Here is an 18432-nt window from a genome sequence, read left to right on the forward strand (position 1 = left end):
AGTACTGTCCCTGAAGGTGTGGGTTTGGTGTTTTTTTTGTGCACCCCTGATCCCTAAATGGCCCCCTCAAGGACTGAGCTCACAACCCTGGGTTTAGCAGGCCAATGCTCAAACCACTGAGCTATCCCTCCCCCTGTGCAGTGTTTGCAAAACATGTAAGAAAGCCGATTTTTGAAAATCTTTTGGAGGAAAACTGAAAAATAAAAGCAGCCAAAAACTGAAGCATTTACAAGCATCTGAATAAGGCCCTTTCAGATTTATTTTGAGTATGTATATTAAACCCCTTCATTCTCAGGTAAAAGGTTAAGAGGCTGAGAGCTATATCGTCTGCTTGGGTGAGGATACTGGAGGTTGGCAGTGTCAGCATCGCAAGAGTGCTCTATCAGAGGAGGAGGTGGTAGGAGCTGGGCATAACTGGACCATCTCGATCCAGCCCGTGGGGAATCCAGAGGGGGAAAGAAATACCTGAAACAATTAAGACAGGAACAAAACACCAAAACAAAAAACAAAAAAGAAACAGAAGAAAAAGAGAAAAGTAGTAAATACAAGGAGAAACAAAGGGGAGAAAAGACATGCTGGAAATAAAAAAAAGCTTTAGTATATCCATGCCAAAACCAATGAAACATAACAGCAGAAATCAAGGCACTCATTCAAAACAAGATTGATTGATCAAGTCTGGAAACTGTTCTTAAAAAAAAAAATATACTCTTTTCCACTGAAAGCCTCATAAAAAAGAATATTGTAAATACATTCCTAATATGCATTTTACAAAGAAAAAAGTTACTTTGTAAATTAAAAGGATTTTCTAACACAGCTATCAACATCTTTGATGCACACAGTTCTCCTAGAATTCATGCAACTTATTAACAGACTTTAATAATACTTCATTTGGAACACCAGGCAGACATTAAATATTATGCAAGTACACATGCTGCATTTGCATCCAACTCAGATCAATTTTACTGCAAGTTTCTAGAACAGATGTAAAAACATGAGATTGTTTTTACAATACTCAGATATCACAATATACATTTACAAGGAAGGACTACTCTTTTCAATTAAATACAATCTTTGTATGTATTTACATATTTCTGCAGAAACCTCAGAACAAGCTAGATTTCTGATCAACACAATGCTTAGAGAATGCCATTTCATGTCATTCTTTTGCCAGCTTCTATTATGACTTACCCGTAACATTTATACACTTTAATATAACTACTAAAATATTTGAAGACATTATCTGTCTTGTTTTTTGCTCTGAGAATATTTACAGAATGCGTGGCCAAGTATTTAATAAAATCCTGGGACAATCCACATTTAATGATGCATGTTAATCTGAATTTAGATGTTTCCTAGATTACTGTAAATTTCAAAATGTTGTGCTCAGAGGGAATCATAATTACTCTCTGGAATCACACCACAGGAACATACAAACACGTATCAGAAAAAAGTATTTTTAGTGAGCCTGAAGAAAGTATGACAGCACTTACAAAATATTTCTTTGAAGTAGTTCGAATTTATAAATGAAGCAATGCCACAGTAAATTAAGCTATTATCTGTACAGTTATCAAATCATACTGTTTTCTTATTCCTTTAAGACTAACAGTTTCAGTATATTACAAAGTAATTACAAAGCTGTAATGTTTAGGAATCAATTATATATTTGAACACTACAAAATGTAAAACAAATCAACACTCAAAACAATTTTAATGAAAATTAACTGACTTTAATGGTCATTAAGCAGTCTTTTCCCTCCTCACACCCCAGCTAAGGACAACAAATCCTCTTAACCCGTATACTAGTCCGTTATTTTCATGAGCTTTCAGGGGGGGAAAACAGACCTATTTGTGGTGGAAATCTGTCTCAACAAGAACCCTCTCCGATTATCTCTCTTTCAAAAGTTCCAACAGTGTCAAACTGCAATGGCTAGTACAAAAAGGTATACAGTGTATTTTTAGAAAGGCCTTTTGAATTGCGTTTAGTAGTTATCAGGCTGCTGGTGTCTTGGGAGAGGTCAAACGGCGTTGGGGAAGGGAAAAAAGAAGTTCTCTTTCCATTCCTGTGTGCATGCAACAAGCAGCAAAACAGCAAAGTTACTCCAGTTAGGTTGATATCAGCTCTGTTTTCTGTTAAAAAGGACATAATACAAATGGAGAAGGGAAAATGCATCACAAATCTAGGCACATGTGGTTATCAGCACAATAACAACACAGCACTACTGAGTGTGGGTTTTCTAGTAATTTATTTTCATGTTTCAAATAATTCCAAAACTATTTTTATCACTAACCCACAGTTCGGAAAGCATAAGTGGTATGATGTACTTATTCTGATAAATGTTATTTTCCAAAGATTGAAATCGTATTATAGTTTAACTGCCCCTTAGCTGTTTAAATGTACAATGCATTGAAAGTCAAGGCCTAGAGACAGTCTAAAAGCAATCTAATGGTGGTCCAATCCAATTTGGTCAATAGTTAATAAATGCTTTGTTTTTATTAAACTTAAAAGTCACTAAAGCACATTATAGATATTATTTTTACACTAACTTTCAACCCAATGTAGTCACAAAGCAAAATAGGTAGGTAAATACTTTCTCACACAGTAAGGCTCTATCATAACGGACAGGACCCAGTATAGTCAGAGAATCCATGGCCGTAGACATCACAGTGGAATTCACCCCTGCTGCAGAATTGTGAACAAGAATCTTACATTTCTCTTTTTTAAAAAGTATATTTCTAGTCCTTAGAACTGTGGAGATAACCTTGGAAACATACACCAATGAAGTGGTGGCTGCCCGAGTCTGCCAAGAGCCTGAAACAATAGCTCTAAGAGGTGTAAACTGTCCCATCCACCACAGTCAGGGCCCTGTGGAGTCTACAATTCCACAGCTGTAGAACACAGCACTTTTGCAAGATGATATGGAGTTCAACATTTTTGCTGCAATCAGCTGACTTTTGTCTTCCTGTCCTCCTGGAATTTGGTCTGCAGCTGCCTCTTGGCTCTCTAGGTTTCCCCACAAAGGAGAGTTAATTAGATTATAGTGCATGATCCCTGCACTGTTCCATTGAGGGCCAGAGCTGGAGTTCAGCTTACAGCCAAGAGAAGGAGGAGCCAGAAGCATAGGCTGGCCAGCTGGGCTGCCAGGATAGCAGAGTAGCAGCCGACACTTGGGAAATCAGGGAGATAACCCGCTGAAGCCGGCTACAAGCTTCCCCCTTCCCTAGCACACACAAGGGAAGGAGCTTCTGAGCTGGGCCTCCTGGACAACATCACTGGAGCCAAGGCTTGGGTTGTGGAGCCAGGCCACCTGGAGAGCATAGGAAAGATACCCATCCTCAAAAATAATCGCCATAAAAATAATCACTGAATTTTATGTGAATGAATATTTTGAATTATGAACCACAGTTGCATTTGCCTAAGAATGGAAATGAAGGATATTTCACAGTGATAGTATAAAATGTTTGCTGCAGAATTTGGAAAATTCTGCTGTGGAATCTGGTCCCATTGTGCTGCAGAGTACACAGAGCCCTGAAAAAGGGTACCTGCTATATGCTGGAATCTATGATTGCCTTACAAATGCAAAATTAAAGAATTTAGTAAGCACTTTTTTAAATGTTAGTATAACAGGAAAAACCACTAGTACAATAATACAAAACATAAGCATTATTACCAGACCTAATAACCATAAAAGAGACATCAGAATTGAGTGAAACTAAGAGTGAAATAGGTACACAAAAGATAAGACTCTAGAATTTTTTAATACACTATGTATAAATTAGCCTACCTGCCAGCAGCTGATCCATTTAATGAATTCTGTAGGCTTGTATTGGCTGAACCTAGAGAAGCATTAAACATTCCCTGCTGAGAACTACCATTGACTGGACTCCCATTACCTTTCAGTATACCAGTGCACTTCCAGTTGTCCATGTAATTAGCTGCAAAATCATCAAAAAAAAAATTAGTTTTTATTTCCATCCCTAATCTCCAAGAACATATGATAAGGTCACAACATTTTGGACAGATTCTCAGCTGGTGTAAGTTGGTGAAGTACCACTGAAGTCAGAGGAGCTATATTAATTTAAGACAGCTGAGGATCTAGCTCTTTAACTGTTTGACATTCTCTTCCCACACTTTTTTTTTTCCAATTTCCTCTTAATTAAGCTTGAAAACTTCACTGTTCAGTAAATCAGTAAAATACAAGCGGTAAAGTTCAACCTTCCTGTAAGTAATGACATACAAAAATGTTAGTACCGATAAAATTACAAAGTATTAGTTGGACATGTTAAAGATTAAGTATCTGTATCGTTCCCTGAGCAGGATCTGGGGAATATAGATTTTTCACTCTTCTTCCATCAGGAGAAGACAGCTACAGAAATTGTAACTTGGATATTTTAGAGTTTTGTATACATCTCACATTTATTCCTCACTGCAGTAGACATGTTCATGAGATACAAGGTCACATTAACGTCTACTACTTTAGTTAGAACAAATTGAACAATTCAGAAAACAAGTTCTGTTGGTTATTACCGTATTATAAATCAAACAAAGCAAGTGCCCTCTGAGGTCCAGCAAATAAAAGATTTTCTTTTCCAAATGCATGCAGCAATAGAAAGTCTTACAGTTCACAAACCAATTCAAAGAAATTTGCATTCCAGAAACAATTAAGTTTTCCCATAAGTACAGGTCAACCTTTAATCTTTCAGCATTGGACAAAGCAATATAAAATACCTTAACGTGTGCCCTACAGAACTCTTACCTTTCCATAGTCTAACACAGCCATCATCACCAGATGATGCAAGCACTGTGCCTGTAATGTTCCAGCTCACTCGCCAGACCTGGGAATTGTGATTATCAAACTGAGCTACTATCTGAATTTCAAATTTTGTTAGTCCTCCAGAAGAAGTCAATTCTTTCCTGTTAAGAAAAAAAAAGCGGGTAAAAATTCTACGTTACATGCATCCGTATTTTAAGACAATAAACGTTACTAATTCTGACCAAAGAAAATACTAATTGTCTTGAATGTGCAACAACAAAAGGGACCTATGTTTTCCAAGAAGGTTTGTGATGATATTTTCCTCGAACAAGTAATAGTAAATGATGTTGAAAGAAAATTTTGTTTTGCTAGTTCATTGTTTGCCTTTAATAGACTGCTAAGAGCAACTCTTTCTGGATAGGCTTAAGTATTAAGTACTGATAATGTTGTGTTTTATCTCCTGAGCATATTAGCATAAGACTACACAACTATATGCTTTCATGTTAAGAAATCTGGTTCAAAAGCTCACCTTACAGGTTTCAGTGTGAAAATTCGTACATCTTTGGTAGCTACAGCTAAAATATGGAAGGATCTTCCCAGGTTCGGAGCAAATGCAATATCATGTACAGGATCAGTGACTGTCATAAGAGTTTCTGCTTTTGCATACTTCCTGAGGAGCAACAGACAGGTTATTCATTTGATGAGTGCTGACAATATAGCCACTGATGCAAACATGGAGTAGACAGAGGGAATTACTGTACAGAGAAGGGTCCAGCAATCAAATATAAATTAAAAAAGAATCATTAACATTATAGTTACAAATTAATATATTTTAATTTGTGTAATCTGTGTTCAACGACTGGCTTCTGTATGCCTCATTTGCTATATAATGAGCATCTTTTGTACTAGGGCCAAATTCTGCTTTATCAGAGTAAATTATTGCATACAGAATCTGGCCCAGAATGAGGTATGAATCCTCAGGATTCTTCTGCCTCATGCACTATTCAACAGGTATACTGAATGAGGCAGGATTCTAATATGTGATCTCGTAATTAAATAGTTTATCGGAAAATTAAGGTTTCACATGCACATCTGTGCATTTTCTTACTGGAGTGACTAATTTAACAAATCTAATGCTTTCTTAATGGATTTCAAAGAATGCTGATGATTCACAGGATTTTCTACCATCAACTGTATCAACCTTGGCCCCAATCCTGCTAAGAGTTATGTATCTGCTTAACTTTAAGCACCTTAAGTAAATCTTTGCAGGACTGGGGCCTCAGATCTCTGTGTGAAAATCCTAGTGACACTCATGGGGTTTGTGTGTTCGGAATGGCAGCACTAGCCATGGTCCACGACCATGATGTGCAACATCAGCCAACGTTCTGAGATTCTTCTCCTTCTACCCCTTCCATGATAGAGGAATATATGCAGCAACTACAATGAGGCAGTATTTCAAACATCATTTCAAACTTCTAACAATTTACATGTTTTATTACTCAAAAGTATATTTTGTACTTCTATCCATACACAATAGTGAGAATTATTTAATCCCTATGTTGTTATAAACCAGCAAATAGCCATTCTAAACCCATTATAAAGATTATACAGTACAACCTCAGAGTTACGAACACCTTGGAAATGGAGGCTGTTCATAACTGTGTTGTAACTCTGAACAAAGCGTACTGGTCATTCTTTCAAAAGTTTACAACTGAACATAAGTTAATACAGCTTTGAAACTCTATGCAGAAGAAAAATGCTTTCCATTTTATTATTAGTTTACATTTAACAGTACTATATTTGCCTTTTTTTTTTGGTTTCTACTACTGACTGATTGTGTACTTCTGGTTCCAAACGACACGTGTGGTTGACTGGTCAGTTCGTAACTCTGGTGTTCGTAACTCTGAAATTCTACTGTACTGGTTAATTCCTTAGTTTACCTGGTGTTTTCATTGTATTCATAAATCTGAACCTTAGCCAGTATATTTGGACTGTTGTCATCACTTCCTACAGCTATCATCGGAGAATGAGCTCGAGAGCTACAAGTGAAAAATAAGTGCCATTACATTTACAAATTACTATCATGCGTAACACAAGTTAAAGTATTTTAAGTATTACGGATTTAAAAAATTTAAAATGTTAATCAGATTTCAAAGTCAAGCACTCAAAAGTTAATAAATGGCAGTTTTTCAGCTGGCTGTGCGACCATAATTCTGGTCCTTAGAATTACCATCCTCCTCAGCGAATGAGACTAGGGCCCTGTGGAAAAAGCAGCATGTAATTGAAGACTATCATTTAATTCAGCAGTGGGCAAACTTTTTGGCCTGAGGGCCACATCGGGGTTGCAAAACTGTATGGAGGACCAAGTAGGGAAGACTGTGCCACGCTAAACACCCTGGCCCCCAACCCCTCCCACTTCCCGTCCCCCTCAGAACCCCTGACCCATCCAACCTCCCCTCCTCCTTGTCCCCTGACAGCCCCCCCAACCCTAACTGCTCCCCCAGGACCCTACCTCCTATCCAACCCCCCCGCTTCTTGTCCCCCGACTGCCCCAACCCCTATCCACACACACACCCCCGACAGGCCCCCCGTGACTCTCACGCTTATCCAACCCCCACATCCTCCCGTTCCCCATCCCCTGACTGCCCCCTCCTGAACCTCCGCCCCATCCAACTCCCCCGCTCCCTGTCCCTAACTGCTCCCCAGGACACCCTGCCCCTTATCCAATCCCCTGGCCCCCTTACCATGCTGCTCAGAGAAGCATGTCTGGCAGCCGCACCGCTCGGCCGGAGCCAGACTTGCTGCTGCGCTGCCCTGCAGGAGCTTGCAGTGCCGCCACCCAGAGTGCTGCCCGCTCGGCAGCGTGGCTGCGGGGGAGGGGCCGGGGGCTAGCCTCCCCGGCCGGGAGCTCAAGGGCTAGGTAGGCCAGATGTTTGCCCACCTCTGATTTAATGCATACACACATGGAGATAGAATTGGGGTTGTAATCATAAATTGGTCATTTGCTAACTTGCAAGTGTTTGTCTTTGCAACCTAAATAACATTTTTAACTACTAATTTGATGTGTAATTTCTTAGGGTTTTGAATTTGTTTTTAAGTAAAGTAAAAGGTAAAGTAAACTGTGTGTAACTTTAACAACTTCCACCTTACAGAATGAATCAGGAGTGTCTGAACCTTCAGTACTGAAGCACAAATTACTACTATGTGAGCTACACAGCTGAACATATTAGTTGGCTCCAGAAGAGGGCTATTTTCCCAAAAGAAGGGTGGGTTACCAAGTCTAGAGGTGAAAAATCCAAGGAAGTGTAGCCCTGTCTGGCTCCTCCTACCCCAATCCCTGGTGTTGGGGGAACTTTTGTCCCAAGTGTTTCCCCACCAGAGAGGAGATTTGTGTCATGCACTGGGTCTAGGGGTAGCCTTGTAGGGACCATCCTGTCTCTCATTCCATCCATCCCCAAGAGATGGAGGAACGCTTGTCCCATGGGGCCATGCAGGGTTTACAGAGTGAGCCCAGACCACCTCTCTTAAGTCCCCTCTTCTTCCCCAAAGGCCACTTTGACAGGTCACTGGGTATTCCCTGTTCAGCATATGTTACTGCTTTAGCAGTGGCATCAGCCTGGCCTCATAATGTTCAGTGACTCGGGCAGTCTAATAACATTTTCCTGAATACAAGTGACAGAAAGGAAATGGCAATATTTAACACCATCTCTCAGGCAAATCTGAATGCTGTTTCATAAAACAAAAGGCCTGCTGAAAACAACAGAGGAGAGATTCTCAAAGAAAGGTCTCAAGAATCCTTTATAACAAAGTTAGGCAAGCTTAATGTAGATATCACTACTCCCCCACCCCCACAATTATCATTCATTCTCAAACTCTCACTTATGATTTGATCCAACCAAACTAGGTCAAAGTCTTTAGTAAAGTTTTCTTCTAGACCTAACAAAATCTTTTGGATTTTTACTGCATTAACAAGTTTTAGACAAACTAATCCTTGGACTTTTCTTCTATTCATTCTTTAAACCTGTCTAAGTGATGCTTTACAACTTACCTTGATGGATTCCAAGAAATGCAACTGCAGCTTAGCTTACATGAGATTTCATGCTGCAGTGACCACTGACTGAGATTCATAACATCTGGAGCTTCATATATCCTCACTACTCCATCTGCCGAACAGGTTGCTAACATAAGACCCATATGCTTGGGAGCAAACTTCACATCTGTAACAGATGTCCTACTGTCTACCAGAGTGGTCCTTTTTACCTGAAAGTAAATGCAGTAATCATTGAAGAAAAAAATGCTTCTGAGCTTCCATCAATTATTTAGTCACCAGTTTATGATGCAGTTATGTTGCCATATAAATTGTCATGTACTAGTGCTCCAGGGTCTAGAGTTTCATCTTAAAAATACATAAGGGCTTGCCTACAGACACTTTCAGCACTAGTGTAACTATACTGGTTAAGAACCACATACAGTTAAATTAGTCCAATCTATTGTGGGCACAGTTATATCCATATAAAAGGGTTAATATTGATATAGCTTGATTAGGTAAGTTTACCAAAACTAGTTTCTAACCCAATAGTTAAATCAGCACACAAACGATGTATGTAGGCCAGCAAATTAACATCAAGCTGTAAGTTTGGAAACAATCTCGAAAATCTGGAACAAACGCGCACTGACAAGTATATCTGCCTGAATTTTGAGCAATCTTGAAACCATATGTCTGGAAGATGTGAAATGCTCTGTTCACATAAATGGAGCGTTGACTGTGAGGCCTAATGATGATGCTTTCAAATATCAATATTGTTAACTATTTCACTGTTGATCATTTTAGAAGAAACATCAAGATAATATACTACTTTGTTTTTGGAGATAGTTTCAGGTAGCTACAGTGCGCCAGATAATTTGTTACGGTTCATTGGGATGAGAAATTTCAATCCCTTCCCCCCTAGAGTAATCACCCCTCTAGCCAAAAAATATGAGAGCGCGCACGTCCGTGCACACAGAGATACATTTGTGCATGCACGCAGAGATACATTTCCTCACCTGTATCAAAGCCTGTTTCCTGTGCCCTAAAAGACCACCAAAATCAGCTTCCACATCTGTTTTTGGGTGCCAAAAGCCATAAGTATCCCCTGCGCAGCAGTCAAACCTTTAACTTTTCACCCACCCATCATATTTAGTGTAATTATACATTTTCAATACCAAAATATTTGCACGTTAAAATTTGGTAGCAGCCTAAAATGAGCTGAATATCAAAATAAAGGATACCATACTTATTGTTACATGGTGCACTGAGTGTGGGGGTAGGTGGGAGCAGTCCTACATAATTGTGGGATTCCTGCTGCATAGGAAGGGTCTAATGTGCAACACAGAACATTAGAATTTTGAGGTAAACATTTTTTCCCTCAGTGGATATTTTTTGAACAGAGAGGGGATACCAAAGTAAAATGTATAATATAAAAACGTTGCAAATTTAGAGGTGCACTCATGACTATGATGAAGTTGAGAAAAGGAAACAATTTAGCTTGATGTTAGGAAACACTTCTTAATAGTGACATCTCTGTCAGGTTGCATGCTGAAAACCATGCCAGTCATTTAAAACGAGCCTAGACAAAGCACAATCCTAAATTAACAAGGGCAATTGTCAAATAAATGACTATTATTTTATATTAACAGAAAAGCTTCATGGAAAAGGACGCTCTCTCTAGCTCTATTTGAGAATGGAAAATGGGTTGAAGAAAAGAGAACTCACACCAAGTTACCATAACTTGCAGTTTGGAACAATTTCTAATTTAGCCAAGTTCACTCCTCTACAGGATGAATAAAAATCAATGATTTAAAAAAAAATAATCAGATTTTTATTTAAATAGTTTTTTCCCCTCAAAAAGCATTTTATCAAAAAAAATCCCATATAAAGATAGTTTTAATTAAGATACATTATAGCTCAAAGATATCTCATCATGGAATAGGGATTATAAATTTTAATTCTATAGTATGAGACAATATATTCATGTAATGTTAAAGAAAAGTTTTGTAAATGAGTTCCAATAGTTCATGGATTAGGGACCCAATCTTATGGGGTTCCAGGGGCTTCTGTATAGATTATTTAGGTTAATGTTTCTATCTACCCAATGGGGCTCAGTCTAGAAAATATATCCGAGATGCTTAGTTTTGCAGTTCTCAAACTGGATTTGTGTCTCCAGAGATAACATGCTTGTTAACAGCAAAAATGTAAGTAAGTAAGTAAGTAAATAACTAAATAAAATAAATAAAGGTGAGAAATAACAGACCTCAACCCTATTGCCCCTCTGCAAATTTGTGTACACAGAATCAGTCCTTTAACTCTCTCTAAAAGTGCAAAGTTTCAAAACGTTCAATGAATAGACGATCGTTGGGGGCGGAATAGATCTGGACAAGGAGAAGAATTCTGGAGATAAATGTGAGAAGGGAGGGACAGGCAGTAGAAACAAAAGTGAAACTGTTTGAGCAGCATTTTCCAGAAGTCTTGAGGTCTTTCTGAGTGTAGCCTTCATTGATTTGAGATCTACCATACCATTCTCTCACTAGAAGGGAAAACCTATAATGGCAGCAGGCCATAAAAGAGACCCAGTTTGGGTCTCATCTCTCTGCGAGCTGTGAAGAATATGCATTAAGGTTATAACAACCAACAAGAATGCACTTTTATGCAGAAATCCATGATTAAATCGAGTCTTCCTGAATAGTGATTTTTGAAATCAAATCCACCCTGGTCCTGTATTTAATTCTGGAGTTTTAGCAGCTGAAATCTGTGGTCCTTAATACTGATCAATAGATGAGGCATAAAATATAGGAGAATTAAAGTGTGTGTCAAAACTAACAACATTTCAAAACTCACCCAGTGACTCTGCCCTCGAAGTTTATCATTCGACTCTCCCACTATTTCTTCCCACACTACAGCAGTTCTGTCAAAAGAACAGGAAGCCAGGACCTGTCCAAACTCAGGATGAGCCCATGTCACACGCCATACGGACCCACTGTGTGTCTGGGAAATAAAAAAACATTGCAGTCTGCAGAATGCATATTTCACTTGGAATCATGGGAAATTTCAAGTTAATATCTTATTTTTAAGTAGTATCAAGTTTTCTAGAGAGGTAAGGAATTACAGCTGTTAAAGCAAAAAGTAACAAATATAAAAGGCTTTTAAAGTACTACTTTGAAATGAATCCTCACTTATGAGGCTCCAAATTCTACATCAGCTATATTACTTATTGAAAACCATGTTCAAAATTCCATAATCACTGGAAAGATCAACTACAAGTTAACCAATATAGTATATGGGTTTATTTCTCAAGTTTAGACATTACTACAACCCTAAATTTGGAGAAGTGGTTAAGAAGCTAAAAAATGGGTCTTGACATAGAAATTAAAGCTATATTTTAAACTGCCATATGCTGCTGCCATCATCTCTGGCTTCCTGGGCACTTCTCCAAAGTCCATATGGAACATAGTTGATTTTCCTTCCTGCCTGCTGCTCGTTTTCAAGTCTCTGTCTGTCTACTTCTTTTCCTAGAGGAAAAGGACTCCAAAAGCGTCACCTGGATTTCCAACTTTAGAATTACAAGATTTCGATACACTAAATCCTGTTATACAAACTGCAGAACAACTCAAAAATTGACCACCTCAGTTCTCTTGTGTAACTATGCAGATTGGCCTCATTCAGAAGCTCTTCTCAGAAAAAATTATGGAAAAGTCATGTTCTAATACTAGACCCCTTCAAATCCATGGATATCTGCTTTACATCTGCAGATACCAAGGGACGATTTTTGCAGATCAGACGCGGATACAAATTTTTGTATCTCCACAGGGCTCTCTACCTATAACAGTTGATTAAAATAACTTTTTGCCACTTTCATTTTCATGTCCCATAATGAGACGAGAACAGGGGTGGGCAAACTTTTTGGCCTGAGGGTCACATCTCGGTGGGGAAATTGCATACAGGGCTGGGGTAAGGGGTTGAAATGTGGGAGGGAGTGCAGGGTGCAGGAGGGGGCTCAAGGTAGGGGGTTGGGATGCAGAAGAGGTGCAGGGTGCAGCGGGGAGTGGGGGCGCAGGGCAGCAGGCTGGGGTTCAGGAGGGGGTTGTGGTGCAGGAGGGGTTCGGGATGCGGGCTCTGGCCCGGCGCTGCTTACCTTGAGCGGCTCCGGGATGGCAGCGGCGCACAGTGGGGCTAAGGCAGGCTCCCTGCCTGCCATGGCCCTGCGCTGCTCCCAGAAGCAGCCAGCACCACGTCCCTGCGGAGGGGGACAGAGGGAACTGCGTGCTGCACTCACTCGCCTGCGGGTATTTCCCCCAAAGCTCCCATTGGCCCCGGTTCCCTGTTCCCAACCAATGGGACCTGCAGGGGGTGGAGCCCTCTGCCCCCCCCAGGGGCCGCAGAAACATGGTGCCGGACGCTTCCAGGTGCAGCATGGGTCCAGGGTAGGCAGGGAGCCTGCCTTAGCCCTGCTGCGCAACAGGGCTGGCAATCCTGCAGGCTGGATCCAAGACCCTGATGGGCCGGATCCGGCCCGCAGGTTGTAGTTTGCCCGCCCCGGACTAGAAAATAATCCCAGTGATACACTGCAAAGTCTGAGCAACAATAACCAAAACGCTCTATTGTATTTTGTCTGTTCTGGCTACTGAAGTTACTGTACATTTACTAAACATATCTGTAAATGTAATGAAGTCTATAGTAAAAAACCTCACTATAGCCTCTACTCTTTAAACTTTGAGAAGTGGGGTGAGACTGATGGACTTTTTAAAATGAGAATTGGATTTGCAGATTAGCAAAATGATAATCCAGGAGTTTCTACTGTACAAAACTATATGATCCAGCAAATACTTCAGTAAAATGATTTACTCACAAAATACTGGGGAGTCCCTGGCATAACCATTCATAGTTATACTGAAATACGGTAATAATGCTTACCTTCCAGCTGGCAGTACAATGCCAATCCCCATTTTCACTTTTGTCCCAAACCTATTAAGAAACCAAAATGCAATCATATACTTTGTTGATCTAAGCCTTTTCTTCCTGCAAGAAATGGAAGGTAAGCAAAGCTTACAAGCCAGTCCCTGCACACAGATGCACAATCCACATAACCTTTTCCCCTTGAAAACCCTACATACCCTTGCATCTACAGAGGCAGTTACAGGACTAGGTTGTAAAGTCAACTCATGCAAGCCACTTGAAAAACAGGAACCTTATTCATTTTTGTATAAAAGAATTTATTACTAAAGGGACATATCCTGCTTGCTTCATCTTAATCTGAGAATAGTATGAGAATTCCAAAAAAAATTCTTAGTTTCATACCCTGTTACACTCAAGGTAAAAGCCTATAATAACTAAGATGTGAAATTATGACTGCCTTCAAGTGTGTAAATTATATTATAAAGGTTATTACTGTAAGGCTACTTTGTGCAAAGAAAAATCCAGAATGTTCCAGTGTGTCCAAGCAGAAAGATAACTGTATAAATGGAAACAAAACTTTAAAATGGTAAAAACTCAGCAGTCCCAATAAAGTGGCTGAAAGTTGTAGCTTAATATTGTTTTTGTAAATAATTTTTCAACTCTTATGTAGTGATGTTTTTAAACAAATATTATTTCAGTATATATACACACCTAACCCAACAATTTTTAATAAAATACTTTTAAGATTAAAACTTTGATGCAACTGATGACCCCTCCCCCTTTGTGGGCTTCTGTGGTCCAGTACACAGGACATGAGGCTGAAGGTTGAATTTCTTATTCCCCGCTCCTCTAACTTCAGTATGATCTTGGACATATCACAACCTCTCTCTGCCTCAGTTACCTCACATGCAAAAAAAAAAAAAAAAAGGATAATCCTTACCCTTTACTGTGTTTTCAAATAAGCCATGGAGGTAGTTACTGGTTAGTGCAGATAAACGAGTACACTGCATCTGGACTCTATTCCCAACACTCCCTCTCATTCACTGTGTAATCTTAAATAAATCATGTTGCCTCCAGGCCCCACTTTATGGCCCTCTGATACAACCCTGGTTGTAACCAGTTTAGGGAACAACCACAGTTACAAACAATTTCCTAGATTTGTACCCTATTTGTAAAGCAGACAGGACTAAAAAATTACCAATATATAACTTACAGGAGCATTGTGATACATAATGACTGTAAATCTTTTCACTGATAAAAAGGTATTATAAATGGAAAGCAATATTATAGTGTTCATGCAATGAACTCTAGAGCTAAACCTTCTATTCTAAAGTATATTTTCCCCCTTTTAACAATCACCCATAACTTTCTAAAGCACATTTTCTTCAGGTAGAAGTTAAACTTGTTCTCAGATCAAAGGTTGTTTGTTTTTTTAAGTTTGAGGTAAATTGGTCAAGTTATTTTTGAGTTACAGGAAAGCAGCAAAAACATATGACTTCAAGACTTTGACCAGCATTCCATTAACTTTACATAATTTAAAAGCAACTCATACTATACATTCCCATGATTTTAATCCTCACTGAGGGAGGAAAGAGCAAATTAAATATGAAAGAGTTGAGTATTTTTAAAGGTGTGGGAATTATAAAAGTACCTGTCTGGGAATACATGATAGAACATTTAACTCATTATTGTATATTACCTCCGCTTAATTTTAAATTACATATTGCTATTAAATCTTCAAAACAATATAGAAAAGTTAAGTTTACTGTCACATCAATCCTCCACAGGAACCAGTTAACATTTTCTTTTCTTTAAAAAGAATAAAGTTAAATGCAATACGTTAATGTTAGCTATATAAAAGAAAGACTGAAAAACCATATATTTGCAAATCAGGAAATGCCAAAAGTTGACAGTTCCAAAAAGCAATATGAACACAACCACATGCAAAATATTTTCTATTCTTGTTTTCTCTCCAAAGTGTAAAACGTAGTCTTTTTATATTTTATGGTATGTATAAAAAAATATGTATCATTTATAATATATTAAGGCAAGGTAGAAAACCAACAAATAGAATACAGCATCATAGTGCACTGGGGTTAAACCTGGGCAGGAGAACCCTGAGTATTTGGCATTTCTTGACTTGTGTGTTTGATTTCTCAGTTTTAATGTGTTATTATAATGAATAAGTAAACGTAGGAATTAACAACACTCGGACCCTCCTCACTGTGGCTTCCTCCTCACTGCCCTGGTAATAACCCAGTAAGGTGCTCGGACACTACGTTTCTTTTGCCCGCAGACTCTCACACCTGCTCCCTTGGAGGCTTTGACCAGTACTCCGGGCTCGCTAGTTAGTTAGCTGGTGCCCGACACACGTGGCAGGGGTTAAAGGCTGCTGGCTGCCGCCCCCACCGTGGTTCTGAGGGACCTGCCAGGACATGAACAAAACACCAACGCCGGGCACTTCCCCGCGGAGGCCGCCACGGGTCTCGGCGAGCTACAGGCCCGGCCCAGGGCGGCAGAGACGAGGGGAGGGAGCTCTCACGGCACGGCTGGGCCTGGGGCCGGGCTCACGGGGCAGCCTGGGCGTCACCCCAGGCGCCCCGGGCAAAGCGGGCCCAGCCCATGTCTTGCCTCCCCCACTGAAGGGCAGAAGTGTTGTAGCGCCCCCGGGCCCCGCTTCCCGCCCTCCCCGGCACTGAGCGGCTGGGGCGCCCTGGCGCCCGGCCGGAACACAGCGGCGGGGGCCCCGCACCTTGACGCTCTGGTCGCTGGAGCAGGTCGCCATGCGCCGCCCGTGGAAGTCGAAGGAGACATCGTGGATGAGGTCGCGGTGATCGGCCGCGATGCTGCGCGCCACGAACATCCCCCAGCCTGGGCCGCCGCCGCCGCCGGCTCCGCTTCCCTCCGAGCGCGCCGCTACGGCTTCCCCCGCGCGGGGCAACCGCGCCTCGCTCTCAGCCCCGGGACAGAGCTAGGGTAGCTCGCGCGTGCATCTGCTCGGAGCGCGTGCGCACTAGGGAGCGTCCCTCGCGCGCCATCAGAGGGCGAGCCGAGGCGTCACGCGCAGCGCAGGGAAGGCTGTTTCCTAGCACTCGGGAATCTGCGCGAGCGCAGCGTGGCCCCGCCTCGCCGCTTCCTATTGCGGTTGCGCGGGTCTTCTCTGGCGTGAGCCTTTCCCGTATAAAAAGAGGGCGGAGGCCTTATGGCACCTTAGAGACTAACACATTTATTTGACTATAAGCTTTTTGTGGGCTATAACCAGTGGTTTCTCCAGGAACTGAAATTAGGGGGGGGTGTCAGGACCAATGAGATATATAAAAGAGCTATGAATAAAGTAAATGTTTTGTTAGGATTAAGCAAATTTAACATAAGAATAATGCAAGTTACACCAAAACACATAACAGGTCTAGATTTCTAAAAAAAATACATTTAAAAAATATTTAATTTGACTTTTGAAAAGTAAGCCATCATGGGGTAAGAGGAAAGTCCTCTCATGGATCAGTAACTAGTTAAAAGATGGGAAATAAAGGGTAGGAATAAATTATCAGTTTTCAGAATGGAGAGAGATAAATAGTGGTATCCCTGAGGAGTCGGTACTGGGACCAGTGCTGTTCAACGTATTCATAAATGATCTGGAAAAATGGGTAAGCAGTGAGGTGGCAAAATTTGCAGATGATACAAAACTATTCAAGATAGGTAAGTCCCAGGCAGACTGCGAAGAATTACAAAGGGATCTCATAAAACTGGGTGACTGGGCAACAAAAATGGCAGATGAAATTTAATGTTGATAAATGCAAAGTAAAGTAATGTACATTGGAAAACAATCTCAACTATACATACAAAATGAAGGAGTCTGAATTAGCTGTTAACACTCAAGAAAGATCTTGCAATCATTGTGGATAGTTCTCTGAAAATATCCACTCAGTGTGCAGCGGCAGTCAGTGATTCCCAACATTCTGTTTGCTTTTTTAAAAAGAACAGGAGCACTTGTGGCACCTTAGAGACTAACAAATTTATTTGAGCATAAGGTTTCATGGGCTACAGTCCACTTCATCGGATGTAGCCCACGAAAGCTTATGTTCTTTTTGCAATACAGACTAACACGGCTGCTACTCTGAAACCTTTGCTTTTTAAAGAAAGGGATAGATAATAAGACAGAAAATATCATATTGCCTCTATATAAATCCATGGCACATGTACACCGTGAATACTGTGTGCAGCTCTGGTTACCCCATACCAAAAAAGACATACTGGAAATGCAAAAAGTACAGATATGGGCAACTAAAATGATTAGGGGTATGAAACAGGAGAAGAAATTAAAATGACTGGGAATTTTCAGCTTAGAAAAGAGACAACTAAGGGGGGATATGCTAAAGGTCTATAAAATCTTGACTGATGTGAAGAAAGTGAAGAAAGTAAATGTTTTGTTAGGATAATGCAAATTTAACATAAGGAAAATGCAAGTTACACCAAAACACATACCAGATCTAGATTGCTAAAAAAAATATAATTTAAAAAAAATGTATTTAATTTAAATTGACTTTTGAAAAGTAAGCCGTCATGGGGTAAGAGGAAAGGTCCTCTCATGGATCAGTAACTGGTTAAAAGATGGGAAACAAAGGGTAGGAATAAATTATCAGTTTTCAGAATGGAGAGAGATAAATAGTGGGATCCTTGAGGGGTCAGTACTGGGACCAGTCCTATTCAACATATTCATCTGGAAAAATGGGTAAGCAGTGAGGTGGCAAAATT

General features: G+C 40.3%; 1 protein-coding gene across 1 annotated transcript in view; it reads right to left on the bottom strand.

Moving 5' to 3' along the window:
- The window catches only part of LOC120397312 (centrosomal protein of 192 kDa-like), a 189227-nt gene extending 172390 nt beyond the window's left edge, over nt 1-16837 (bottom strand). Inside the window, exons 1-9 of the mRNA XM_039523013.1 lie at nt 16433-16837; nt 13699-13749; nt 11626-11772; nt 8800-9011; nt 6692-6790; nt 5281-5421; nt 4755-4912; nt 3783-3933; nt 282-465 (exon numbers count right to left, since the gene is read on the bottom strand). Coding sequence (XP_039378947.1) covers nt 282-465; nt 3783-3933; nt 4755-4912; nt 5281-5421; nt 6692-6790; nt 8800-9011; nt 11626-11772; nt 13699-13749; nt 16433-16543 — 1254 coding nt within the window. The 5' untranslated portion in view covers nt 16544-16837. The remainder of the gene's footprint in view (nt 1-281; nt 466-3782; nt 3934-4754; nt 4913-5280; nt 5422-6691; nt 6791-8799; nt 9012-11625; nt 11773-13698; nt 13750-16432) is intronic.
- Nucleotides 16838-18432: the final 1595 nt, after the last annotated feature.

This window comes from Mauremys reevesii, linkage group 2 (genome assembly GCF_016161935.1).
Source record: "Mauremys reevesii isolate NIE-2019 linkage group 2, ASM1616193v1, whole genome shotgun sequence".
Taxonomy (NCBI): Eukaryota; Metazoa; Chordata; order Testudines; family Geoemydidae; genus Mauremys; species Mauremys reevesii.